Below are 27,850 nucleotides of genomic sequence, written 5' to 3'. Positions count from 1 at the left end.
CAGCCATAAAACAACCACAACAACAAAACAAAACAAAAAATGAAGAAGAAACAATGTGTCTTTCATGAAGGACAGGTGGATTCAATAGTCTTACAATTGGTTGGTTGTTTATAATCATGCCATGTCCATATCTGTACCATGACTTATTTTTAAAGTTGTTTCTTTTTCTTTCTTTCTTTCTTTCTTTTTTTTTTTTTTTTAAAGATAGAACCCGCGGGCAAGAAGCGTTTTTTATTGGGGTGCAAACTGCACATGAGTGAATCTAATGCAGAAGAATATGGAACGCTTCACAAATTTGCGTGTCATCCTTGTGCAGGGGCCATGCTAATCTTCTCTGTATCGTTCCGATTTTAGTATATGTGCTGCCGAAGCGAGCACTAAAGTTGTTTCTTACAACATTTTTTACCCTTACTAACTGACAGCCTTCAGTTACTTACTTCAACTGACAGGTTGAAGTATTGTCTAAGTCATACTGTATATTACTTGCAGTCCCCTTTTGCTTGGAAACACCCCAAAACTGTTTCTTTTCTTTTTTGCAGTGCTGAGGATTCAACCCAGGGCCTTGAACATTCTGGGCAAGTGCTCTGCCACTGAGCTGCATACCCAACCCAGAAATTGTTTCTACAAGAATCCACTTATGCCACAGTGGTCAGAGCTGCACAGCTCACCACTTTTAATTTCATGGGTTATAGGTCTTTCATCTGACAAATATTTATTGAGAGCCTATTCTGTACTAGGCAATGCTTTGGAATCAGTGCCCCCACCCCCATCCACTGAGGATCCATCCAAGACAGTCAGTGGGGGCCAGAAACTTTGGAACCCTGTACATACCTACAATAAAGTTTAATTTATAAATTAGGCAAATTACAAGATGAACAACAATTAATAATGAAATAGAACAATTACAATAATATGCTATAATAAAAGTTATGTGTTTGGTTTCTCTTTCAAAATATCTACCTGCACCATACTCACATTCCTCTCCTTGTGAGGTAGCAGTGTCTACAGGATGAGATGAGGGGGAGGGGGGTGACAAAGGCTCTGTGACATGGCATCAGGCTGCCAGGCTGCCACTGACCTTCTTGTGGACCCTCAGGAAGCTGCTCTGTGTGATGTGATGAGATCCTGCCATCCCTCTCCCTCCTGCCCAGGAGGTGAATTGACTCTTTGTCCAGCACATCTATACCGTATTCACTACCTGCCCGTTTGTCACTTAGCCATCTCAGTCATCAGATTAATTGCTATAGCATCACAGTGCTTGTGTTCAAGTAAACCTCAGAACAGAGCACAAAATCAAACTTACAAATTATTTGTTTTTGGAATTTTCCATTTAATATTTTCAGACCATGGTTGACCATTAGTAACTGAAACTGTGGAAAGGGAAATCTGAGATAAGGTGGGGGGGGGGCGGAAATATTGAGGACAGAGAGAGAACAAAAGAGACAGAAATTCCTACCTTCAAGGAGCATGCACTCTAGTGGAAAGGTAAATGACCAAACAGACAGCATATTAGAATGAAATGATGGGAACAGAAATGGAGAAAAATAAACAGAAAGTGGGTAGGAGAGCTAGGTGGGTGTGGTTCTCAGACTGGGTGGTCAGAGAAGGTGACATTTGGGTAGGGACTAAGGAGGGAAAAGAGTAAGTCTACAGATACATGGGGAAGTGTGCTCTAGGCAGAGGGGACCGCCAACAGAAAGGTCCAGGGGCAGGAGTGTGCCTGTCATGTTTGAAGAACAGCAAGGGCGTAGTGTAGCTGTGGGGGGGCCAAGTTGGAGGGGCTGAGTTCAGGCAGAGGGTGGGACCAGATTGCAGAAGGCAGTAGCCCAAGCAAGGACTTCAACTTTTATTCAGAAAAGGCAAACTTCTGGAAACTTCTGGCAGAGGAGTAGAGTGATATCAGACCTGAGTTCTAAGGGGTCCTTTGTGGGCTCATCCTTGCAAAGGGGTCCAAAGTCCAGTCTGTTCTGGTGGTTCACTCAGGTCCAGGGCTATGAAGGTCAGTCTTCCAGGGTTGAAGGTGGGCGGACTCTCAACCCTCAGCACACGCTGTCCTCTGAAAGTCCTCTCCCTGCCTTTCAAGGACTTCTCATTTCCCCTTACCCCATGTGGCTCATTCTCCATTTTGATTTCCATCCTATCCTTCCTCTCCTAAATCAAGCCCTCATCTTATCTAATCATCTTTATTGAATTGTTGGGAGAAAATCAGGCTCAGCATGCCCATTTGTCACCAGAGTCCTAGCAGAGAGGACCCTGGAGATTCAACAAATTAGGTCCAATCACTTGCCCCAAAAAACAGAAAAAAAAGTAGTAGTGAAAATCACAAAAGGAACTTTAATTAGTGCAGCTGCACCAGGAAGGCGAGGGGACAATGTCCTTATCCCTGTCTTTGAAGGGCTGACAATGACTTTGGGAGATTTTACAGAAAGGGGAATGAGGGCAAGGACGGGGGAATTTGCACTCTTGGCAAAGGAGGTCATCTTGATCAGACGTGGTCTGTCTATTAGCTCAATTTGGAGGGTGGGAGCTTGTCTCAATAAGAAAGGTGCTTTGTCTAAAAGTGTCGCTGTTGCCTGGGGGTAGCTTCAATTGTCACAAGATATTTAACTATCAGAATTTATTCCTGGAATCCAAGGTGACTCAGAACAAAGAGGATGGATACAAAATGAAGGCAGAGATGCCAAAACTTTTAACTACCCACCCAACATTTTCAGGCAAAAGTGAAGTCTAAATCTTTGTTACACATTTACTTCATCCCAAGTTAGGCCAGTAGTTTCTGGACATCATTTTTTTTGCCTTAGTGTGGACCAGAGAGGACTTGGGACTCCTCAAGGTGCCAGTGGGAGGGAAGGAGACAGAGAAGTTTGCTGCAAAACGAGTGATGAAAGCCATTTGTGACAATGTTACAGATAGCCATTCCAGACACCTTCTCAATCTTCTGTTCAATCCTCACCCACAACTTCAACCCACCCTCCCAATGGCAAAGCTCGGGTTCAGAGAGGTCCAAGGTCACTCTGGTCATAAACCAGAGGCAGGAGGTGAACTCAGGTCTGTGGGTATCTGTAGGAGGGGCACTTCTGTCCTGCTCAAAGCCAGAGTGGACTGAGAGAAGACAGAAGCTGCAGCTATCAGGACAAGGACAGATCTACGGCCACAGGTGCAGCCAGCAGGGAAGGAGCAAGAGGAATACATGCCCCACCTCTCCTTCTAGCCACCCTGTCTCAGGTTGCCGCCCAACATTGGCCTAACTCAGAGTCTGGAGGCCTGGAGTCTGGTAGGTGGACCCTCATGTGGGTCTGCTCCAGGGTCAGAGCCTGAGGAGGGGTCAAGAGGGACTCTGAAACAAACAGAATAACCAGCAGTTTATTTATATTTACTTTCCAAAGGGAAATTAACTATCTTAAAACTCAGCTAAACCAGACTCTTCCATTCCCTGTCATTTTCAGCACCGTGTCCCAGCATTGACCTTCTGTTGAGATGCACCTTTTGTTCTGGTCCCCAGGTAATGGCTGAGAATCTTGTTCCCATCAGCCTCTGTTGCCAGACCATCAGTTATCTCCTCAACTACCTGTCCTCTGTGGCCTTGCTGGGCACTCTGTGGCCTTGTCACTTTTTGGGTGACCTAGGGTCCTCAATAACCTCAGATCACACTGACCCGGAAGAGCAACCCAAGGGAGGTCTTCTCCAGATTTGCTTGGGTCTTGCTGCCCTTCACAACTAACCCTAACCCTAACCCTTTGCCAGTTCCCAGGATCCATAGGAATCGGAGGGCTGCAGGCAGAAGAACTTGTTCTGCCTCATAACATAGCTTTCCAAACCTTCCCTGGCTTTAATCTTGACCAAGTCTTCTGAAAAGCCAGGAATTCAACATCTTTGTTCCCTCTTATTCAGCTACCCCTCATGTGGTGACATCCTGGCTTATCATTCATCTTGATGTTCCTCTTGGTATAGCCCTTGAACTCATGGGCAAAACTCTCTTCATCATCTTCTCCTGTCCAGTTGGAACTGGAAGTCACTTTGGCCAGCCTCCAGGCCTCTACCCTTGTGATCCGAACAGTTCAAAAGGAGGCGCAGGTTGCAGGGGAGATGCAGTGGTCTATGGAAGTCTCAGGTCTCAAAGCAAACTCCAGGCCTCCTGTGCAGTGAGGGGAGGTCGCATTCAGGGGCCTGAGGTCTGTGTCCTGAATTTGCTTGGAAGCAGTCCAGCTTTTTCTCAGTCACTGCCTTCCCCGGTTAGGACAGCATCACTTGTAACCCAGCTGAACTCCCTGACCCTCTTGGGGATATCTTAAAGGAATCTCCACCCACATCTCTTATATGCAGTTTAAGTTGTGTGTCCCCAAAATTCACATCCATTCAAAGCCTCAGAATATGACCTAATTTAGAAATAGGGTAGTAATTAAGATGGGATCACGTGAGATTCCCTTGTCCAATAACTGGTGTCCTTACAAGAAGAGAAAACAAGTGACAGACTCACAGAGGGAGGAAAGACATGTAAAGGTAAAGGTGGAGGCTGGAGTGATACTTCTATAAGCCAAGAAAGACCAAGGGTTGCCAGGGGCCACCAGAAGTAAGGAGAACCAAGGAAAGAATCTTCTCTAGAGCTTTGCGAGATAGCCTGGCCCTGCTCTTTTTTTTTGGTACTGGGGATTGAATCCAGGGCACTTACCCACTGGGCCACATCCCCAGCCCTTTTTATTTTTTATTTTGAGACAGAGTCTTGCTGAGTTGCTCAGGGCCTTGTTAAGGTGCTGAGGCTGGCTTTGAACTCCTGATCCTCCTGCTTCAGCCTCCTGTGCCTCTGGGATTACAGGTGTGCACCTCTGTGCCTGACCTCCTGCTTATGGTACCCCCTCCCCATATTATTTATTTATTTATTTTTGTTACAGTTGTCATGTTTATTAATTTACATATATTGAAAACCATCAATGTTAAATTTTTTGCTTTCAACCAGTATTTCCGTTCTAAAGATTTTTTTTTTTTTTTCCTGCCTACAGTTTGATTTCAGACATCTAGCCTCCAGAACTGTGAGAGGATACATTTCAGTGGCATTAAGCCATCATGTTTACAGTACTTTGATATGGCAGCCATAAGGAACTAATACACAGTTAATCTTAGGAGATTCTGGTATTCAGAGAAAAGCCCTGCTCTACACGAATTTCTCACATGTATTTATGGCTCTTTAAAAACCTGCCATTAGCATTCTTCCTTTTAGCTGAAGAGACAGAACCACGTTCGTGTTCAGGTGTTACTGGATCATTACAATCCTGGGTCCCCTCTGTCCTGTCCGCTTTAGTGCAAATGCTCCTGTGAACTATATGACAGCCCTTGGTGTTGGTAATGTCACTTTCCTCCCCCAGGCTGGGCTCCTAGAGAGCAGGAGCTGTGGGCCCTCCTTGGATGTCCAGCCTCCCGCTCAGGGCCTGGGAGAGGTGGGCTGAGAAGTGAAATCGTTCCAGGGCACGCTGGGCTCCCAGGAAGCCGAGGTGGCAGTGTGGGCACTGGGGTACCCAGCTGCCCTGGGCTCAGGGTCTGGATTTGTTCTGAGAACCCTTTTGCTCCAAATGACCCTTTTAAAGCCAGCGAGGAGTTTTTCTGGGGGCCCAGAAGCCCAGAGCCCATTGGCCAGACCTCCTGGGAGAACCGGAGCAGATTTGCATCAAAAAGAACACTGGCTTCATTGAAATTCTCCTCATCCTGAGTGAAACAAAACCACCAAGAAAAGGAAAGTTTTAGTCCTGAACAACTTTGCTGCTGAGGAGCATTCTGAACTTCTAAAAATAGAGAGGAAATAGGCCCCTTTGGGTGACTGACTCTAGGCACCGCCTCCCCCGCCCCCTGCCCGCCCCCACTGCCCACTCAAGGCCAACCTCCCTGTCGTGGGAGACCCAGCTCTCTTCAGCAGATGCCTGCAGCAGATGCCACAGAGTTCTGGAGCCAGATACAGCTGCACCCCCAGGGACCCCAGCATGCCGGACAGTGGAGAGGCTGCCCAGGAGAGCCTGCAGGGCATGAGTGTGGGGACCACCCAGGACAACTTGGGAACCAGGTAAGTTGGTGGTCGGGTTTCTGTGGACCAAGACTGTGGGGCCAAGTTCTAGATTCTATGCTGCTGTGTGATCCTGGGCAAACCACTTCTCTCTCTGAGCCTCAGATTCCTCACTTGGGAAAGAATGAAGGGAAGGGTGTAGATGATGTCTAAAATGGAGTGAGCACTGGATGGAGACTTTTGTCATTCGGAACACTACTTAGTGTGTCTGTTCCCCTGGTGGCCAAGAGAGGTTCAATTGAGGAATGAGTCACATCCCAGGGATGTGAGTTGGGGACTACAGTTACATGAAGAAAGAATTTTTAGTCAATAAGATTGCTTCCTGTGTCTTAGAGGAGCTTTGGCATGTGAGGCCAGTGATGGAGAAGTTCAGGGAGGAACCAGAGGTTTCCACCCCAGCATGCTGTGTGACCTTGGCAAGTCCCTGAGCTTCTCTAGGCTGTGTTTTCCCTGTCTGTATATGAGTGCAGTGACTGAAGTTTCCCTGAGGTCCTTCCAAGGCGTATGTCCTACTAATCCGTGTTGTGGAGGAAGTGGATTCATTTTGTCAGACCTTCGCCAATGCCCACTGTGTCCATTGGAGGACTTGGGGATCCTGAGAAGATGGGAGAGTCCCAGCTCCAGGACTTCCCAACCTGGCAGCAGGGAGAAAGGAATTCCAGGGACACACAGGAGACATCTGAGACCTGTGCCCCAGGAGGAGGGCCAGAAACTTCTATCTGGGGGTGCTCGAGATGAGCCTTGAGTGGCCAAGATGACCCAGACAATCAAAGAAATGGAGAGCAGCAGGCAGGGGAAGACCACAGCGATGGAAGACAGGGAGCTTGGAGATGGAAGAGCCATGGGTGGCTGGAGGGTAGAAGAGGGTGAGACAAGGGCAAGTGCCAGGAGCTGAGTTCTCTGTGGTAATGGGGAGAAACTACTAACAGTGTTTGAGCTCCAAGAATATGGCCTCTGTTCTGAGAGGTTATGAGAAAGGTTGGCGGGGTAGAAAGGGAGTAAAAGTTGACAAGTCATAAGAGACAAGTCCGAGAAAGGGTGGGTAACCCGGCTCTCTGGAGGACTTCCCTAAGCCAGAGAGGATTCCTGTCCTCCCAGAGGCAGGGACTCCTCACCTCCAAGGCCTCCAAGAGCACAGGACTTCCCTGGACATGGGCCAGTGGCACAGAGAGGCAAGAGCTTCTGTAGGAAAGCTAACTTCAGAACAGGTGGTTCTGAATCTGTCTGGGCACTGGTGGGCTTCCATATCCTTCTCCCTGGAGGTCATGGGCTCAGAGAGCAGGGGACCCAACTTGCCCACCCACCAGATGCTCCCACGCATGCTTCAAAATCTCGGTTCTTGAAAATAACAAGGCCAGCTTCCTCTTCACAAGGTTCCCTGCCTCCTATGAGTGAGGGAGGACCTGGAGGTCAGGAACCCAGTGTTTTTTGTTTTGTTTTGTTTGGTACCTGAGATTGAGCCCAGGGACCTTAACCACTGAGCCACATTTGCAGCCTTTTTTTTTTTTTTTTTTTTTTTTTAATTCACTAAGTTGCTTAGGGCCTTGCCAGTTGCTTTGAGCTTGTAGTCTTCCCACCTCAGCTGCCCGGGCTGCTGGGATTATAGGTGTGCTCCGCTGTACCCAGCTGGAGCCCACTGTTTTTTCAGGCTCATGTGAAGAAGAGTGATAGGAGAATCTGATAAGGCTCCCAGAGATCTGGGACTGATTTACAAATCCCACTGAAGGATGGTGGCCAAACCTGGGGCAGAGCCCAACCTGGTACAGGGAAAGACTCCCAAATGGGAGGGTAAATAGGTTCAGGGCCCAGTGGGGAAAGAGAAGGGCTGAAAAGCCCAGGTTGGAGTAGAAATTCGACTACTTTCTTACTCAGTGACTTTTTGTAAGTTACTGAACCACTCTGAGCCTCAATATCACCTTCTGCAAATGTGGGTAAAAGGCCTAACCTCCCTCGACACTTAGGAAACATTGAATGGACTGTATCAGCTATTGATTATTAAAGTGCCTCCAAGAACTCATCACAGGCAAGGCAACCCCTGGACACCTCCCAGGTCTCTTAGCCCCAGGTGGAAGGCACATGCCTTGGTCCCAATCCAGCTCTTTTCCTGACCTACTTACTCTGTGACCCTGGGCAAGACACCCTCTCTCAGCCTCAGTTTCTCTACTTGTCAGTTAATGGGGCAGATAAACTTGCTCTGCCAGCCTTGCAGAGTAACTGTGAGGAAAGACATTGAACCCTTGTTAAGTAAGCATCACTCTAAGGTCAGAGGCACCTGCTGCGGCAGGTGCTGGATACTCTCAGCTCCTCTGCCCCTCCAGGCCAAGTCTGGCAGCGAGGCTCCATCCCAGGCCTGCCCACCCGTGGCTAGGGTCAGCTGCTTCTGGAGAAAGGTGGACCTGCATCCTCCAACAACCCGAGAGGGACTTAGCTCTCCCTTCTTTCCCTAGTACTGTAGAGCAGGAGGCTGAGTAGAGAAAGGAAGTCTGGGAGCCAGAGGAGGATCCGTACCCTGGCCTGATCCACATGAATTCCCTTTTGTGCCATCCCAGTTACAGAGCTAGGAATGGTAGGGGCTCTAGAGAGAGGCAGCCAGGCCAGGGCCCGGAGAGGTGGTACCTACTGGGCTCAAGCTGGAACAACTCAGACATCTATGTTCTGTGCCCTTTTAGGCCTTCCCATCAGGGACACTCGTTAACCATGACCAGGGCTTGGGTCCTGGGCCTGTTAAGTCCTCTGTTCCTGAGTCTGGAGAGGCACAAGATAGAGAAAAGTCTTCAAAGGAACCTAAAAAGAGGACAGTTCATCCTGGGTTTGAAAGGTTGTGGACGCCCAGGAGGGCAGGCAGGGGCACTGTGCTATCTGAAGGTGTCACTGTGGAGGAATTACAGGTGACCACCAGATGAGACAGGTTGGAGCCAGGCTAGAACATGGGTCTAGAGAGGCTAGTGTGTCCAGGCTAGGGACAACTAGGCATGAGGGTAGCCAGGGCCTGATGAAGAGGCAGAGAGAAGGACTGGAAGCAGCAGAAGCCTGGGGGAACCTGGTTTGGGGGACTCAGTGGTGAGCGTAGGCTAGACTTGGGGTGGTGGACTGGAGGCCAGAGGCCAGGAGATGGGAGCCCCAGGGTCTTGCCTGGCTCAGGGAAGGATGACAGACTCTGTATTGACCACACTTACCAGGGCGCCTGCTGCTTGTCCCAACACTGCTCACTAAAGACCAGGTGGAAAGGAGCCCCCCCCAGAGTTCAGAATGTGGGACAATCACAGGAAGCTGCTACAAGCCCAGCCAACAAAGCCCTTCTCACTGACAAAACCTTCCAAGGATGACAGAGTGAGCTCCCAGTCTCTGGGGTGTGCCAGCCTAGGAGGAACAATCATAATGCAAATGTATCCAAAAGGATAGGGCTGTTCTGAAGAACGTGGAATACCAGGACCTCCTAGTTCTGCAAATCTTTCCCACTCCCACAGCCCATTTTCCCATGATATACCAACATGATTGGCTTTTTTCTTCATTCTTTATTATCTTTATTGTTTTCTGTTTTCCTAAGAATATATTCACGTATTCAAAATTATTTATTGTTGAATAGTCAGGTACTGTCCTAAGCGTTGGTGAGTACCGTAGAACATAAAGCAAGTTTCTGCCGTAAAGAGTTTTCAGACTTGCAGAGAAGAAAGACATTAATTATACAGCTATTTGTTAAACTATAATTGTGATAGGTACCATGAAAGATTAAAAATATGCAGAGAAAATATAATCAATATTACTGAATTATACACTTAAAGTGGTTAAAAGGACAACTATTATGTTTTATATATATATATATATACACTAAAATAAAATGGTTTTTAAATGTTGGAATTTTTAAAAATTATGGATGGAATCTAACAAAACTATGACTTAGTCTTGGGAGTTAGGGAAGACTTTCCTGAGAAAGCAACATTTAAACTGAGACCTGAAAGATACGTAGGAGCTGGTTAAGAAGGGAAGAGTTTCATAGGGAAAAAGAAAAAAAGCCCATCATATACAAAGGCTCTGAGGTTGGAAGGAGCTTGTAGTATCTAAGAAACTAAAAGACCAGTCTAGCTGGTTGTGGTGGCACATGTATGTAATCCCACCAACTTGGGACACTGAGGCAGGAGGATTACAAATTTGAGGCCAGGCTGGGCAACTTAGCGAGACTCTTTCTCAAAATAGAAAATAAAAAGGCCTTGGAGATGTAGCTCAGTGGTAAAGTGTCCCTGGGTTCCAAAAAAAAAGAAGGAAGGAAGGGAGGGAGGGAAGGAGGAAGGAAGGAAGAAAAGAAAGAAAAGAAAAAAGAAGAATTTAAAAAGCTTGAGGGAACAGGACAGATTTGGGACTATATTATAAGAGCCACAGGAAGGCAAAGTGCTGGTGTCAAGAGCACCAGAATAAAGGACAGGGCACAACCGGAAGTCAGAGTCCCTGGGGCAAACTAGCCTTGGTCCCAGACATCTGAATACAGATCTGGATGTCTTCAGAATACAGACCAGCCCAGGCTGGCTCGGGGTCCTTGCAGGGCTGCCCAGTTGTTGTCCAGGGGCTGCAAAACCCAAGTTTTCCTGGAGTCAGGATGCTGGACCTAAGCACTTTGTCCTCAGGCAAGCCCCTCTGAGTGGCAGACTCCAGGCCAGTGGGTTTTTTTAGGTCACAAAGTCCAACTCACTGTTTTACAACATCCACCTATTATCAGTCTTTTCTGACATGAATCCCTTCAGGGAAGAGGAGCTTTCTACCTACTTTTTCACCACTGCAAAAGATGATTTCATCTGGGGACGGGGTGGGAGGAGGAAGTTCTGTCTCACACTAGGTCCTGACTCTGATTCCTTTCAAAGAAAGCTGTGAGGAACACTCCAGAACAGGACTGGGAAGGTGCTAAGGAAACAGTAAAAGATCATGGCCATGTGAGGGACATTTGGGGCCTTGTTCAGACTCTGGCCCCAAGCGGCTGTGAACTATGAATTTACATTTGCAGAGTTTATATCTATAAAATTTAATGAATTGTGGATTTTTTATTCATGGAGTCCAATTTTTCATGTAGTGAAATGTACAGATATTAAGGGTGTAATATGATGACTTGAGAAACATAAACATCCATGTAATCAATACTGCAATTGAAATATGGAATATTTTCATCACTCCAGAAAGTTCCTTCGTGTCTATCCACCTTTCCCACGAGCAGCCAATTTTGAACAGCCACTGTTCTGGCTGTTCTTGAACATCACATGAATGGGGTTATAGAGAATGCACTTTTCTGGTCTGGCTCACTTGTTTGTGAGAATCATCCATATCATTGAGTGCTTCAGTAGTCCATTCTTTTGCATGCCCCCCCCCCCACCTTTTTGCAAGAATATGTGTGATTGCATTTAGGGACCACTTGGATAATACAGGATAAACTTTTTTTTTTCCTTAATCACTTCTAACAACTTAATCACATCTACAAAATTCTTTCTTCTGCCCCATATAAGGTCATGTTCACAGGCTCCCAGAGATTAGGATGTGAATACTTTGGGGTACATTTTGAACTTTCCATACTGGCTGATGCCGGGATACCTTAGTTCTTTGACAGTGGGCCTCTCCATAAACTGCCGGAGTCCTTCCAACACGGCAGCTGTTGACAGGGCTGGGTCCACCTGAGACTCTTCTTTACTCACATAGCTGGTGCCTGAGTTGGGAAGACTCGATAAACTGGGACCTGGACTAGCTAGAGTTCCTTGATATCTCTGTTTCTCTGTGGTTTCTCCCTATGATCTCCAACATCATACCTTCCAGCTAGCTGGACTTCTGACAAGGTGGGTCAGGAGTCCAAAATACTGTGTTCTAAGAGAGTCAGGAGGAAACATGGATCACTTTTTATGAGTAGCCTTGGAAGTCCTATGGTGTTACTTCTCCCACATTGTATTTGTTAGAAGCCAGACCTGGCCAGGTGTGGTGGTGCATACCTGAAATTCTAGCTATTCGGGACACTGAGGCAGGAGGATCACAAGTTCAAGGCCAGCTTGGAAATGTAATGAAACACTGTCTCAAAAAAATAAATAAATAAATTTAAAGGGCTGGGGATGTAGCTCAGTGGTAGAGCATGCCTGGCTTTAGTCCCTAGTTCTGGGGGAAAAAAAGAGAGAGAGAGAAAGAGAGAAAGAGAGAGAAAAGAAGTTCATCATTAGCCCAGCACGTATTCAAAGAGAGGGGAAATAGATTTCACCTATGGGAAGGAGTGTCAAAAAACTTGCAGACATGATTTCACAGCAGTTTCCTAGTGATGGATTCTCCCATCTTTCATTTAGATGAAAATGTCATTCTTTCACCTTGTTTTTGAAGAATGTAGTCACTGGAAAAGAATTTTGTCTTGAACTCATGTATTTATTTTAACACTTTAAAATCTACCATTCTTGCCAAGTGTGGTGGCACTTGCCTGTAATCCCAGCTGAGGGAGCAGGATCCCAAGTTCAAAGCCAGCCTCAGCAACTTAGTGAGACCCTCTCAAAATAAAAAATATAAAGGGTTGGAGATGTAGCTCAGTGGTTAAAAGCCCCTGGGTTCAAACCCCAATATTAAAAAAAAAAAAAAATACTGTTCCAATGTCTTCAGGTCTCCGTTGTGAATCATGAAAAGTCATTTTCATGTCTACCATTGTTTCCTTTTATGTAATGTGTCCTCCCCACCCCACCCCACCCCACCCCACCCCTGCTTGTTTCCTTTTAAAATGTTATCTTTATCTTCCTGTTTCCAGCAGTTTACTATGATGAATTTAAGTGTGGTTTTCTTTTCCTTTTTTTTTTTTAATCCAGCTGATGTTCAGCTATCTTCTATAATTTCAAGATTTTTCAGTGTATATTGTAGGTTGTTTTCGTTTGAAAAAATTTGAAAATTAAAAAAAATTTAGACAATATTTCTTCAAAAGTTTTTTTTTTTTTTTTTTTTTTTTCCTGCTCATTCTCTCTTTCCTCTTCTTAGGGACTCCAATTAAATATATATTAGCCCATTTGAAGCCAGGTACCATGGCTCACACCTATAATCCCTCAGCTAGGGAGGCTGAGGCAGGAGCATAGCAAGTGCAAAACCAGCCTCAGCAACTTATCGAGACCCTAAGCAACTGTCTCAAAATAAAAATACAAAGGGCTGGGGATGTGACTCAGTAAGTTCCCCTGGGTTCAATCTCCTGTACCAAAAAATACATATATGTGCATAATATGTATACATATTACATATATAAATCTATATGTGTGTACATATGTATGTATAAAATATGTATATTAGACCATTTGATATAATCTCATAGGTCACTGTAGCTTTGTTCAGTTTTTAAAAAATAGAATAGTTTTATTGAGATATAATTCACACATCATAAAATTCACCAATTTAAAGCATACAATTTCATATTTTTTAGTGTATTCACAAAGTTATCCAAAAATCACTGCAGCCACTTTATTTTATTTTTGTATTGCTGAGGATAGAACCCAGGACTTTATACATGCTAGGCAAGTGCTCTGCCACGGAGCTACACCCCAGCCCCCACAAACAATTTTAGAACATTTTCATTATCCCCTAAAGAAACCCTATACCCATTAGCAATCACTTCCCATTTCCCTTCAACTTCCCTAGCCCTAGAAAATTACAATTTACTTTTTTTCCTTGCTGTACAGGGGATTGAACTCAGGGGCTCTTGAACACTCCTATACCCCAAGTCCTTTTAAAAAAATTTATTCGTTCTTTTTGATATACATGACAGTAGAGTATACCATGACAGATTATATATACATAGAGTAAAACTTATTCTAATAAGGATCCCATTCTTGTGGATGTACATGATGTGGAGTTACACTGGTCATGTATTTATACATGAACATAGAAAAGTTATGTCTGATTCATTCTACTGTCTTTCCTATTCCCTCCCTTCTCTTCATTCTCCTTTGTCAATCCAATGAACTTCTATTCTTCCCTTCCCTACCCTCCCTTGTTGTGGGTTAGCATCCACATGAGAACATTCAGTCTTTGTTTTTTGGCACTGGCTATTTCACTTAGCATAATATTCTCCAATTCTATCTGTTTACCTGCAAATGCCATAACTTAATTCTCCTTTATGACTGAGTAATATTCCACTGTGTATATAAATATATATATGTATGTGTACATATGTATGTGTATATGTATATATGTATGTGATATATATATATCACATTTTCTTTATCCATTCATCTGTTGAAGGGCACCTAGGTTGGTCCATAGTTTAGCTATTGTGAAATGAGCTACTATAAACATTGATATGGCTGCATCGCTGTAGTATGCTGATTTTAAGTCCTTTGGGTATGTATCGAGGAGTGGGATAACTGGGTCAAATGGTGGTTCCATTCCAAATTTTCTAAGGACTCTCCTTACTGCTTTCCCAGTTATTTATTTATTTATTTTTTAGATGGGTCTCACTAAGTTGCCCAGGCAGGCCTTGAACTTGTACTCCTCCTGCCTCAGCCTCCTGAGTAGCTGGGATTACATGCATGTGCCACCATTCCTGACTTTACATTTTATCTTCATGGAGTAACCTATTCTGGACATTTTATTAAATGGACTGATGTAATATATGATCTATTGTGGCTGACTTCTTTCACTTAGCATAAAGTTTTCCCAATTCATCCATCTTGCAGCTTGCAGCAGTATTTCATTTCTTTTATAGCTGAATAATATTCCATTACACACCATGTTTTGTTTACCTTTCATCAGTCGGTGGACACTTGGGTTATTTTCACGTTTAGACTATTCTGAGTAATGCTGCTATGAACATTATTATTAGACACCTGTTTTCATTTTTCTTGGTGTATGCCTAGGAGCCAAATTGCTGGGTCATATGGCAATTCAAGGCATAGCCTTTTGAGGAACTGACAGCTTGTTTTCCAAAGCAGCTGCACTCCCACCAGCAGTGTATCAGGGTTCCGATTTCTCCACACCTTTGCCAACACCTATCATCTTTTTAATTACAGCACTTCTAGCAAGTGTGAAGTTTCAATTTGTTATTTCCTGATGGCTGATGATGTTGAGCAACTTTTAAAGTACTTGTTGTCTATTTGAATATCTTCTTGGGAGAAGTGTCATGCAAATCTTTTCCCCAGTTTTAATCAGATTATTTTTCTTTTTATTACTGAGTTGCAAGTGTTCTTTCCGTATCCTAAATACCCTTGTCACATACCCACTTTGCAAGTATTTTCTTGGTTAACTTTTCATGGTGTGTATGGTGGGGGTGGGGAGCTATGAGGGACTGAACTGAACCCAGAGACACTCTATCACTGAGCTACATTTCCGGTCCTTTATATTTTTTATTTTGAGACAGAATCTCAATAGATTTCTCAGACTGACCTTGAACTTGCAATTCTTCTCCACAGCCTCCTGAGTTGCTGAGATTACAGGTGTGCACCATGGCACCTGACACTTTTCAAGTTCTTTTTTGTTTTGTTTTGTTTGTGGTACCAGGGATTGAACCCAGAGGCACTCAATCACTGAGACACATCCCCAGTCCTTTTTTGTATTTACTTAGAGACAGGGTCTCACCCAGTTGCTTAGGGTCTTGCTAATTGAGTCCTCCTGCCTCAGCCTCCTGAGCTGCTGGGATTACAGGGCTTTTCACTTCTTGATGGTATCCTTTGAAGCATAAATGGTTTTAATTTGATGAGGTCTAATTTATCTCTTTTTCTTTTGTTGCTTGTACTTCGGTATCATATCTTAAGAGGCTTTGCTTAACTCAAGGTCACAAAATTTACTTGTACTTTCTTCTAACACTTTAACAGTTTTCATTCTTACATTAGATCTTGGATAACTTTTGAATTATTTTTTGTATATGATGTGAGGAAGGATTCCAACTTGGTTTTTGTTTGTAGTTATCCAGTTGTCCCAGTTATTGAAAAAACTTTCCTTTTCCATTGGATTGTCTTGCTATCCTTGCTGAAAATCAACTTACTGTAAATTCACTGTATATTTGAACTGATTTCTACATTTCTAATTCCATTCCACTCACCTATATGTCTGTTTTTTTTTAACACAAAAAAACCCTTTATTTATAGTTGAACATTTGAGCACAAACAATTGTAGTTCTGAGTCTGTGATACTTCCAGGGTCTCTTGATCAAACAGGTCACAGCAGGCAGGAGAGCAAACACAGAGGCCAGTCCAGTCTATCTGACTCAAAAACATCACCCAGAGCAAGGGACAATCTGACTCAGTCTTGGTCTGAACTACATCTCCCCACACTGAGAGATTACTACAGGCAGCTTCGGTTTTATTGTTGGGGCCTGTGGAACATACTCAATCTTTCTCATCACGAGAAGTCCATCAGTGATTTTTTCCAAACACTACATGCTTCCCATCCAGCCAATCACACTTAGAGCAGAGGTGATAAAGAACTAACAGCCATTTGTACTGGGACCACTGTTTGCCGTGGGAAGAACTGGAGCCCAGTGTCTAAGTTTAAAATTTTCACCTGCAAATGGCCCCTGGTAAATACTGGTGACTCCGGTACCATCTCCATTAATGAAATCTCCACCCTGAATCGTGAAATCCTTTATGACCCTGTGAAAGGTGCTCCTTTGTATCCCATTGGCACCCCCATCTTTTCTGAATTCTCCAGTGCAGAACTGCCTGAAGTTCTCAGCTGTCTTATGTACAATGTCTGCAAACAGTTCGATCTCCATGTGACTAGCTTCCTGGCCTCCAATACTGACATCCTAGAACACTTGGGGTTGACAGGGCTTAAATTTGCCACCACCATGGCTCTGGCCCACTACATGTCTATTCTTTTGCTGGTACCTCCTTATTTGATTATTGCTGGTTTGTATTTTGTTTTGAAATCAGGAGGTATGAATTCTCCAACTTTGTCCTTTTTCAAGATTGTTTTGTTTATTCTAAGTCTCTTGAATTTTCATATGAATTTTAAGACCAGCTTGTCCATTTTTGCAAAAAGCCAGCTGGGATTTTGATAGAGATTGTATTGACCTATCATTTGGAGGGATGTTACCATCTTCTTTTTGACAATTTAGGTGTTTTTAATAGTATTCCAGGGTATAAAGGCTAACTGCACAGGACTTATGATGTGGATTCTAATGACAGTTTTATACTGCTTAGGCAATTCACTTCTAAACTTTCAGCTCAATAGCACAGTCAAATCCCCTTTACACTTTAGAGATGCTGAGAATTAAAATGAATGCACACACACTTAGCATAGTATGATACAAAATATGTACTTGTATTTACTTTCTATGTGCAATATAGATTTCCTTATACATCAGGAAAAAATTATGTTAATCCCCATAGCTCAGTGGTGAAGTGCATGCCTAGCACGTGCAAGGCCCTAGTCTCAAACCCCACCATCCAAACTAAATTCTTCTTCCAAACCTATAATCCTGAATATAGGATAATTAATCAAGGTGCTGCCCTGCCAGCTGCCAGTCTTCACAATCCCACAGGATATTTCTCTGATTAGCTCTACTTGGTTCCTCCAGTACTGGCCCTTGCAAATATTGCAAAAATGACTTTAAAACAAAAGGATAAGTGATGTTTCAGGCCAACATAGTTCAGCTTGAGCACTAGACAGAAAAACCTAGTCAGGTCTTATGTCTTGTACAATATTTTATTAAATATCTTTAAAGAGCAATATCCAGACTCCAGATACAGCTGCCAAGGAGACCCTGTTATGCTGTAGGTACTGGCTGGGGCATGGAAGGTGGCTCTGGCTTCCCACCCTTCTGTTCTGAGATGGGGGTGGTAAGTGGGATCTCATCTTTGGGTTCCACGATGGTCACATGGTCTGGCAGAGTCTTCTTAGGATCAGTCTTACCACTTGGGACCCAGGGCAGCATGATCTTCACTTTGAGACTCAGCACACCCTGTCAGTAGCCCGTGGTGCATAGCAGTGTCGACACAGTAGTTAACAGGGTCCCCACTGTGAATCATCAGGCCATTGGCGAACTTCATGGATTTAGCTCTCTGTCCTGGAGGTTTCCAGACATAATAACCTCACTGTCCTTGGCTCCATTTTCCATGATGAACCGCAGCACACCATAGAGGCCCTCCATCCTGTAAGTCCTCCAAGGACTTTGGATCACAGCAACTCTGCCTAGGCAATGGTACACAGACCTCTTGTGGTCACCTTTTCAGCATAAAGCTCTGCACTGCCCTCAGGGAAGCCAAATCTCTTCTGAACTACCACAGTCAATTCCAAGATCCCCTGCCCCTTCTCACCAAGAACATTCTGTGTCCTGGTGGCTAAGATAGTGATTTCTGTCCTGGTTGGTGTAACATAAACCTCAACTCCAGAGTTGCTATCTTTGGCCAGCTCCCGAGTGAGAAACCCATTTAATTCAGCTTTGAAAATGCCATCAGTGACAAACTTTCCTCTTCTTGGAAATTTGCATCACCATCTTGCTGTCGCACACCCTGAAAGGAAAAGCGGGATGTTACCATCTTAACAATTTTAATTTTCTTGATCCTGAGCTATCTTTCCATTCATTTAATTTTTAAAATTTCAGGTTGGGTGCAGTGGTGCATACTTAAAATCCAGCTAATTGGAAGGCCAAGGTAGGAGGATGGCAATTTTGAGACTAACCTAGGCAATTCAGCGGGACCCTATCTCAAAATAACTGGATTTAAGACTGGAGATGTAGCTTAGTAGTAGAGCACTTGCCTAGCATGCATGAAGCTCTGGGTTCAAACCCCAGTACCACAAAAGAAAAAGTAAATAAATAACTGAATCCAATCCCCTCACCATAAAAAGTACATAAAATCTTTATTTCATTCAGCAATGTTTTGTTCTGCTCAATTTAAAAATAATTTCTTTCTACTCTTTAGATTGAATACTTTCTATTATTTTGCCTTCAATCTCACTAACACTTTCTTTTTTCAGCATTTAATATAAGTCAGATTTTACTTTTCTTATACTTTCATTTTTATAATGGAATTCTCCATCTATTCATCTATGTCTGTTTTTTCCTTTAATTTTCAGACCTAGGTTAATAACTGCTTCAAAGTCCTTATGCTTATTCCACATCTGTGTCACAGCAAAATTTGTTTCTTTCTGTTGATTGATTTTTTCCTTAGTTTTGGTTCATAGTTTCCCATTTTTTCTGATGTCTAGTCATTTTTTTAATGTATGCTAATATCATGAATGATATCAGGACTACATTGATTTGAAGAATTTAAAATACTTGTACATTTCAAGTCATGGTGGTACATGTCTGTAATTCCAGTGATGCAGGAGGCTGAGGCAGGAAGATTGAAAGTTTGAGGCCAGTCTCAGCAATGTCATGAAACCCTTAGGAACTTAGGAAGACCCTGTCTCAAAATAAAAAATAAAAAGGACTGGGGATGTAGTTAGTTAAATGGTAAAGCACCTCTGTGTTCAATATCTAGTACCAAAAAAAAAAAAAAAAAAAAAAAGTGCACATTAAATACTGCTTCAGCAACAATGTTCTGCCTTTCTGAGTCAGTGGTTCCTAGGAAATCCCATGTTGCTGAGGCATGTGGAGAAGCTTCAGGGGACCCACAGAGCCTCAGTCAAACTAGGTAGTACAGATTGTGGTTAAGAACATGAAATCTGAAGTCAGATTCCCTGGATCTGAATCCCAGCTATCCCCATTACTAGATGCATAAACTTTAGTTTTTTGTTTTTGTTTTTGTTTTTTTTTAGTACCAGGAATTGAACTTAGGGGCACTTAACCACTGAGTTACATCCCCAGCCCTTTTTTATATTGTATTTAGAGACGGGGTCTCACTAAGTTGCTTAGGGCCTCACTAAATTGCTCAGGCTGGCTTTGAACTTGTGATCCTTCTGCCTCAGCCTCTTGAGCCCTCAGGGTACAGGTGTGTGCCACCGTGTCCAGCAACCTTTAGCCCTTTACGTTCATCCCTCCCTACACTTCCATTCCCTTGTACAATGGGGATCATAATTCACTACCTCCCTGATTGGATTGAGATGACTAAATGAGTAAATACATTTATTCACTTTATGTAATGCCATTGAGATAGTGACAGTGCTCAATAAATTTGAGTTCTCAGTTTTTCTAAAAAGCGAAATTACCTGTCCTCTAACAGACCCCTTTCCTGCTGCCCTGTGGTCCCATTGTATGCCCTCCTCACCCGCCCTGTTCAGAAATGCCTCTCACGTGTGTAGACCAGGTGTGTGTCTTTCTTCTTCACCCTCCTCTTTAGACCACCGTCTCCTCCAGAGCAGCGTGCACACACTGCAAGGGCACAATGGCAGAAGCCTCACTCCACCCTGTACCATGAGGTTCCTCTGGAGCCTGAGGAATAGGCAGTGCTCCTCCTTCCTCTCATCTCCCTGGAAGAAAAGTGGAGAATCACCTATCATCAGAGCTGGGATTTAGAGGCTGTTCCCCATCCACCCCCCACTTCATAGATGGGGTAACTGGAGGACCTAACAGGAAGAGGAACATGCCCAAAGCCACACTTGTGTTGCTTCAAATAAACATACCAAGCAATGGGGACATGGAGAGCTTCCAGTCACCTTTGCTTTGGCTGGAATATGTCAACTTCAGCTTCACTCTGCTTTCCCTCTGCTGATCAAATCCATCAGCTGGCAATAATCTGTGTCTGTCATCAATACAACTTAAGAAAATAGCTTGGTCATGATTTAATGCATGCACTTTGCCTTTATACAACATTTTTCAAAACGTTCAATGGGGGAGGGTGTGATAAAAGGGTCTGATGGTAAGTGGTTGGAAGCAGGGCTTTAGAGAACCTTGAGATGCCTCCTTCTCTACACCTCCCCACTCCTTTTTCCTGCCCTGCTTCATACCACTCACCCAATAGGCCTGAGGCTCTAGGGTCTAGATGATTAGAAAAGGGCATAAGCTCTGAAGCTCACCTGCCTGAATTGCATCCTGATTCTGCTAAGCAAAAATCCACGGGCCATTTCCATCATCTTACCCACTTCCCCATCTATAAAGTGGAGAGAGTGGTAGCACTTCACTGGGCTATTGTGAGAGTCAGAGGTATCAATATACACGCAAGGTGCATAGAATATCACCCAGCACCCAGTAAATGTGGGGTACATGTTAGCAACCAACTAGCACTATTACTATTCTACCTGATTTCTCCAGCCCTCTAAAGTCTGAGATTCCAGTAGCATCTAACTTTCCAGCTTTGTTCACATCTGGTCCAACAGAGTATCACCCCCAAGTCATCAATTACAGACAAAAAATTGTAAGGTCCTTTGTCTCTGACGTCTGAAGAAACGGAGTTCCAGAGAGGAGCAGGGATTTGCCCAAGGTCACATGACTGAGTCAGAGTCAGAGCTAGAATCCAGAGCTCCAGGTGCTCAGAGAACTTTGTCTTGGGTCTGATTACACGGCTTGCTGACTGTTTTGGGGCTTTGTAGTAGCACTTGACTTCCTAAAAGCACACATTTATTTCCTTAAAGCAGTCAGTGAGATTTGGCTTGATGGGGCTAGACCTGCCAGCACTGCCAAGTGGTTAAAAGTGAGCTAATTGGACTGCCCCACCTACCAAGGCAGGCGCTCAGGAGAAGCTGGGTGAGCCCTGGCGGGGAAGGCTTCTCAATAAACACTCTTGTTAGTACTTCAATCAGCCAACGGCCCCAGGGTACCCTCCCTCAATGTGTTGCTTCTGGTGGACCTGGGGGACATGTCTTGGACCACCCCTGCCCTGCCCTACCCTGACTCTTTCTGAGAGACCATGCATCCCAGAAGATTTCCTCTTCAACCCACGGCTCCACCCCTGTGAACCTCAGCTTCTGGCCTCTCTGTGCCAGCTTCCTACACTGCCCCACAGTCTCACATGGAATAATCAAAATTCACCTATTGTCAACTGTCTCCCTTTACCTCCATTGTGCCTTACCCCCAAGCCTGGGACTGGTGATCCTTCAGTGACCTTGAGTGCATCCTTGTTACTTGACCTTCCATTCCATCCTCTGTACAGCACAGCCGTTTGCTTACATCTGACCCTCATACAGGAAGCACTAAGTCAATATTCATTGTAGGAAAAGAAGATCCTTAGGGACCTACCAGTCACTGGGGCAAGGAGAGATAATTTCCAACTCTGGGAACAAGTACTTAATTAATATTTTTATTTCATAGCAGATAATTATGTTTAAAAAGCAAAACCCAGTCTCTAAATACTAGAAGTGTCCTGGGAGGCAATCAGTAAGGGCAGCTCCAGGAAGAAGCATGAGAGCTGGGGTCCCTCCCAGAGGGCTTCCCAGAGGAGGAGGGGACCGAAGGGCAGGGGGGTTTGGAAGGGGATAGAAGCAGAGTAACATATTTCCCAGACCTCCTCACCTCAGAAGGAGCCATGTGCTGGCTTTCCAACTGTTGAGATTTCCAAACCTCATCAATTTGGAAACGACATCCACAGTGACCATTAAGCCATCCAGGGACTGAGAATCTGGGTACAGAGTTTCTGCCAACTTTGGAGACATTCCTACTGCCAGTCTTTACCCACGACAAGCCAGTCATGAACACCACTGCTCAGCCCTCCCCAAGAGAGCTCCTCCAAGGAGGAGGGACAATTCCAGCTTGAGCAGCCTGGCACAGGGAAGAGGTCTGAATTCCTTTTGGGGACCCCAATAGGGTGGGTGTTGTTAATATAGCTTGGGCTTCTGAAGCCCCACAGAACCCTGAGGCAGGAAGAGAGCCTCTGGGGGCCAGGAGTGAGCTTTCAGCAGGCTCTCAAAGGGGCTTCTAACCCATCGGCACTCAGAGTAGAATAGTAGGTTGTCCTGAGGTGGCAGCAGACAAGGATCGCTGAAGAAAGAGACCTCCATGGGATTGGAATTTGTTAAAGGGACAAATTCCTTTGAAGTGGGGTGCTGGCATTGACCTACCAGCTTCATGTAGCAATCTGGGGGTCATCCACCAGGACCATTGAACAATCCCCTGTCCCCATTGCTGCCTCTATGCCCTGACCCTTGACCTTAAAATTAGGGCTTGAAATTTCACGCTAATGCCATTCTCACCTCATCCAACCCTCACTTACCTTGGAGCCAGTGTGGGATTTGGAGTTATAGCTCCCAGGTGATAATTAAAAACAAAAGTAGATGAGCCCCTCCAAGGGAGACAGGGGCCAAGCACCCCTAGGGAAATCGGGTGGGGAGGGGAAGGCAAGGCTGCAAGGTGAATGGGAAGGGGCTCTCCAGGGAACAAGGGCCCTGTTTTTAGAAAGTGCTGAAAAGGGCCGGCTGCTGTCACAAATGTCCTAGACCCTGGAGTGGAGGAGGAGATGCAGGGGGCATTAGCAGACCCAGGACAAGGTGTGGGACATTGTTACCATGGGTGGGGCAAGATGGAGTGCTTGGCTGAGTTTACAACACAAATAATAAACACAGGTAAAGCTAGTGTATGTCTTCTTACTTCAGAGCCAGCGGTGGAGACCTGGGTTTAAAATGCCGGCTCTGCCTCTTGCTGACTATGTAACACTGAGCAAATCCAGAGCTCCCTGGGCCTCCATTGCTTCATCTGGAAAATGAGACTACTGATAAAACCCACGATGCAGAGCCTGCAGAGGATGCAAGGTGCCAACACATGTGACGTGGTGTGTGCGTACTTGATAGAGAAGTAAAAATGGCATGTGCACAAAACATCCAGCTTCCCGCCCAGCCCCAGAGGCCTGGGGCTGACTCCCAGGTCAATGGCCCAGTAGCAGCAGCAATTTCTCCCAAGACTCTGCCAAGGATGGCAGCCAAAAAACCACCTCTACCCGCACTGGCAGGTCCCTGTCCTGCTTCCCATCCCTCTTATGTAAGAGTCACACAGGTGGGCAGCTGGGGCCTGTGCCATGTGGGTCAGAGGTATCTGGGGCCACACCTTGACATCCGCCCCAGGGCGGTCTGGGGCGGGTCCCCACTCATGCCCAGCCCCACTGCCTCATCACCAGGAACCTGGGGCACTGCAGGGACCGGCTCCCAGACTCACCATGGCTTAGCCATAGGAGCAAAGGGATGATGAGCCCAGTGCCTGCCAGCCTCAAGGAGGAGGAAGGTGAGCGCCCTGGGGCAGCCAGACCCTCCTGGCTCCACTTCTGCCCTGAGTCTTCTGTGGGGTCTACAAGACAGAAATCAAGAGAGTTGCCAGAAGCCTGATTTTGAGGTAGTTCATCCAGACCAAAAGGAAGCGGCAGGTGGTGGTGGGGACATGGGGCCTGCCATGCGAGGTGACAGGAGGCCAGGGTGGAATCAAGTTTGCAGACTAGGCTGTGGCTATTGGAATGCCAGCTGGTGCCAGGGCCATAGGATCTGAAGGAGACCCCCTCTTCTCTTTGTTTGGGGCTTTTAGAATAGGGGGAGGTGATAAGGGGAGGTACTTAGGCACCCCATCCATTGAGAACTTTCTTTGTCCTTCTGGGACATGGGTCCTCTCTTTACATCTTGTGCAGAGAGGTAAGAGTAACAGGGAAGGTAGTGAATGGCGGTCAGAAGTCTTTGCAAAGTAGGAGTCCTGCAAAATTGACTTATTGGTGAGTGACTGGCCCTAGAGAACCGGGAGACCAGAGCCCCAAGGCAGTCACGTCCTGTGAGCCGTGCATTGCTCTCCATCTCATTCTACAAATCTGTGGGTTTATGAGGCAGTAAATTACAGTCAGGTACCACCCCCAGGAGCAGTGAGTCATGCCCTGAAACGAGGGCACCTGCCCCTCTCCCAGCCAGGCCTGGGGCCGTGACTCACGCTGTGTCTCTATTGCAGGGCGGTTTGGTGGAGCTGGGCCTCTGTGGGGCTCCGGCAGCTCTCCCGGGGGACGCCAGGACACGCTCTCTGAGGTTCTTGTTCTTTCCCGGGTGAGCTCCAGGGGTGCGGCTGCCCCACAGGAACCATGCCAGAGGTGCTTCTGCTCAGGTCTGCCAGCTTCATCCTGAGGACTGTGTAAGGAACAAGGATCCCTCCTCCCTCCTGCCTCCCAGCACCCACCCTGTCTCCCAGGAGGAGGGTTGGCAAAGCAGCTGGCCCTCTAGACTGGGGTTTGGAGTTTTCGATCCCATTCAGTCCCCTCCCCAATTTCACTGAGAATTTTCTTCTCATTCCTCAAAAAGATCCATGAGCACCCACCAGTGGCAATGAGAGCAGACCGTGCACTAAACACTTTGCTTTTCATGTATCACCTCCCTCTTCTCAGAGTGGCATGGGATAGTTAGAAAACCAAGGCTCTGAGAGGTGCAGTGACTTGGCCACAGTCACCCAGCTAATAAAGTGAGTTGAACCCAGGCAGACAGAAAGACTGTGTGGTGAACTGCAATCCTAGGTTGTTTCAAGAAAAAAACTTATTGAGCACCTACTGCATTTAGAGCCATGGCATGGCTGCTGAGGACTGAATGGGAAGAAAAAATAACAAGAAATAGGCCCTCATCCATAAAGAGTTCACAAGGAATATGAGGGGTTCTCCTTGATTTATATGTCACACACAGAGTGACAACTTGAGAAGGGGTAGATCCAAATAATATTTTCTGAATTCCCACAGCAAGTACTCATAGCCAGAGAATAGAGCAGAGTCGAGAGTGACCCCTGCTTCCAGGATCTTCAAAGCCCAAACCTGAGTGTCCAAGGGCCATGGGGGTGAGAGGGCATTGGGGAAATCTGGGAGGGCTTTCTGAAGGAGGCATTGAAAGAGAGGATGAAGAGATGGGAGAGAGAACCATGGTACGCCGGCTCCAGCACTGTCCCATGCACTCCACATGCATTTGCTCAGGCTTGCCTTTGTGTTTTGCTCCAGTGTCCCCGGGGGAGGTGCTGAGAAAGCAGGGTTTTGTTTGTTTGTTTGTGTGAGGGTGAGCTGAGGTGCTCACAGTGCGCACCTGTGTCAGGAAGGAGCATGGATCCAAATCCTCAACAAGTGAAGGGGAGCCTTCACCCGCCCTTTTGAGGTCTTCTTCTCCCTCCTGGGATTTCAAACCCAGACAGAAGCAAGTCAGCCTCCTTGGGTCCTTCTCCCACCATTATTGTCACTTTATTACTTTAGGTGGCTTCCTCCTCTGGGACACCTGCCAACTTCTGAAGTACTGCATTCCAGGAGGGTATGATTTTCCAGAATAACAGGAATAAAATGTTAATCACCTTCCTTCAACAGGCTCATTATGATCATGAAGACAGCAGTGTCACCTCACCTTCTGGGGCCATTAATAGCCACCTGTCCTCCCCAGAATAGCAGCAAGAATCAGAAGCGCCCCAAATGCTTTTAAGGAGCCAAAAGAGAACAGGGTTTTGAGCAAAACATGACAGGTTCCACTGCAGACCCTATCCTCTGATGTAACGCTTCGTTTCCTGTTCTGTGAGAGTGGGCGGGAGACAAGGTGCTAGAAGCCAGCCTGGGGACAGGGGCAAGAAGTGACTGCTAGGAAAGTCAGAAAAGATTGAAAATGAAAAGAACAAAACAAAACAAACAAAACAAAACTAGCCTCTGCCAACAACAACAAAGGAAGCGCAGGCAGCAACTGTGCCGGAAAGGGGCCGGTTCCAGGCGTGATGCAGTTTGACCCACTTCTGTGGAGTCAGGAAATCAGGCCCCAGCTAGAATCCTGAGTAAAGCAGAAGAGTTGCAGGGAGGACCAGCACATGCTAATTCAGATGACTTTCCCTCAAGGGGACTCCATCTCAGAGCCCCTAGCAGGGAGAGTAAGCTTAATTCTTTTGAAAAATGAGGTCTCAACTTTCTCTTCATTGGGCACCCCAAATTCTGTAAGCATAGACAGTTGAATAAGAGCCTCCCTGGGCAGCCATGAGGGTAAGGGAGCAGTCCCTGTCACACCAAGGACTGGACAACAACCATGCTTGAGCAAGTGGGTGCCAGGCACCAGGGAAGAGGTCCCCAGGAACAGGGGCACTTCAGCCAGCCTCAACCCCTGTGGACTAAAGACTCTGATTATCTCGAGCACGCTTGACCCTTGGCTTCCGTAGGTGGCTGTCTCTTTATTCACTCTTTGTTTAGTTATTTTAAAACCAGAATCAGTTCACACAGATTTAATTAGGTGGGGGAAATGCTGCCTGTACCTTTAATGGTGAGGATTTAAAAACAGACTTGTTTGTGAGCAGGCAGTTAAGATGGTGGGAGATTATAGCCTCTGCTAATTTGGGAGTGGCTCACCAGCTGGCGATTTCAAAGGCTGATCAGCTCCAAGAACAGGGTTTGTCCTGCTGTTGGGTTCCATCTTTTGAAGACACAGGCTGAGGCAGAGCAAGGACATTAACCAAGTTCACAGTCCCTTCCCTGGATGCTCATGGGGGGACCCGAGCCTCCTGGTATACTGTACCTACATTCACCCAGCTACTGCCCAGAGTTCCATGGCTATTTGTTAACAGGACAGGGTTCTTTGTCCCTGAGTGGGGATAGCTTCTACCTGATAACCCTGGAGAGTAGAGGAGGTACCCGATGGTCCAGTCCCACAGCACTCAGAGAACTCCGCCGCCCAACACAGTGACCTCACCCAGAAACATCCTGTCTGTCTTCTCTGGAGCAGGTTGCCATAACAACAGAAGGGCTGCTCCAGTCCTGTGGCCCAGGCCTGGCTAACAAACTTCCCAAGAAGGGGGCCTGCTCAGCCCCCACTGCTCCTGTTTCTTCTGATCTCACTCCCTGTGTAACCTCCTGATCTCTTTTGCTTTAAAACTTATCTCAGGTTCTTAAGCAGACTGCTGCCAGGTGGGCCTGGGTGTGTTCGGAAACTTAGTTTGCACCTGCAGTACCAGCAAGGAGTAAGGCCGAATGTGCAGAGCAGGTAATTGGCCCAGCTTCCCAGGGACTAGTCGGGGATGGGATTAACCCCACCCTGACAGATAGATGGGACTCC

The 27,850-nt window shown here is 45.8% G+C and overlaps 1 protein-coding gene, 1 non-coding gene and 2 pseudogenes across 6 annotated transcripts in view; 1 reads left to right on the top strand and 3 right to left on the bottom strand.

The window, feature by feature from the left end:
* Positions 1-271: 271 nt before the first annotated feature.
* Positions 272-378, bottom strand: LOC124978584 (U6 spliceosomal RNA). Its single transcript, XR_007107552.1, has one exon. It is a non-coding gene; the product is annotated as a U6 spliceosomal RNA (small nuclear RNA).
* A 5,449-nt stretch (positions 379-5,827) lies between these two features.
* Acsbg1 (acyl-CoA synthetase bubblegum family member 1) overlaps positions 5,828-27,850 on the top strand; it is a 52,586-nt gene continuing 30,563 nt past the window's right edge. The window contains exons 1-3 of one of the 5 annotated variants that reach the window (XM_047541431.1): positions 23,952-24,056; positions 24,759-24,935; positions 27,680-27,778. In XM_047541431.1, the coding sequence (XP_047397387.1) occupies positions 24,886-24,935; positions 27,680-27,778 (149 nt within the window). In that variant the 5' untranslated portion in view covers positions 23,952-24,056; positions 24,759-24,885. Of the gene's footprint in view, positions 6,050-23,951; positions 24,165-24,758; positions 24,936-27,679; positions 27,779-27,850 lie in introns of those variants that run through there. The other 4 variants (XM_047541432.1, XM_047541429.1, XM_047541433.1 and 1 more) reach the window with 4 other exon arrangements.
* Positions 16,284-16,816, bottom strand: LOC124977693 (peptidyl-prolyl cis-trans isomerase H-like; annotated as a pseudogene).
* Positions 17,663-21,567, bottom strand: LOC124977694 (40S ribosomal protein S3-like; annotated as a pseudogene).

This window comes from Sciurus carolinensis, chromosome 2 (genome assembly GCF_902686445.1).
Source record: "Sciurus carolinensis chromosome 2, mSciCar1.2, whole genome shotgun sequence".
Lineage (NCBI taxonomy): Eukaryota > Metazoa > Chordata > Mammalia > Rodentia > Sciuridae > Sciurus > Sciurus carolinensis.
The sequence above is the reverse complement of the archived record's forward strand: the minus strand, read 5'-3'. Positions and strand labels throughout refer to the sequence as shown.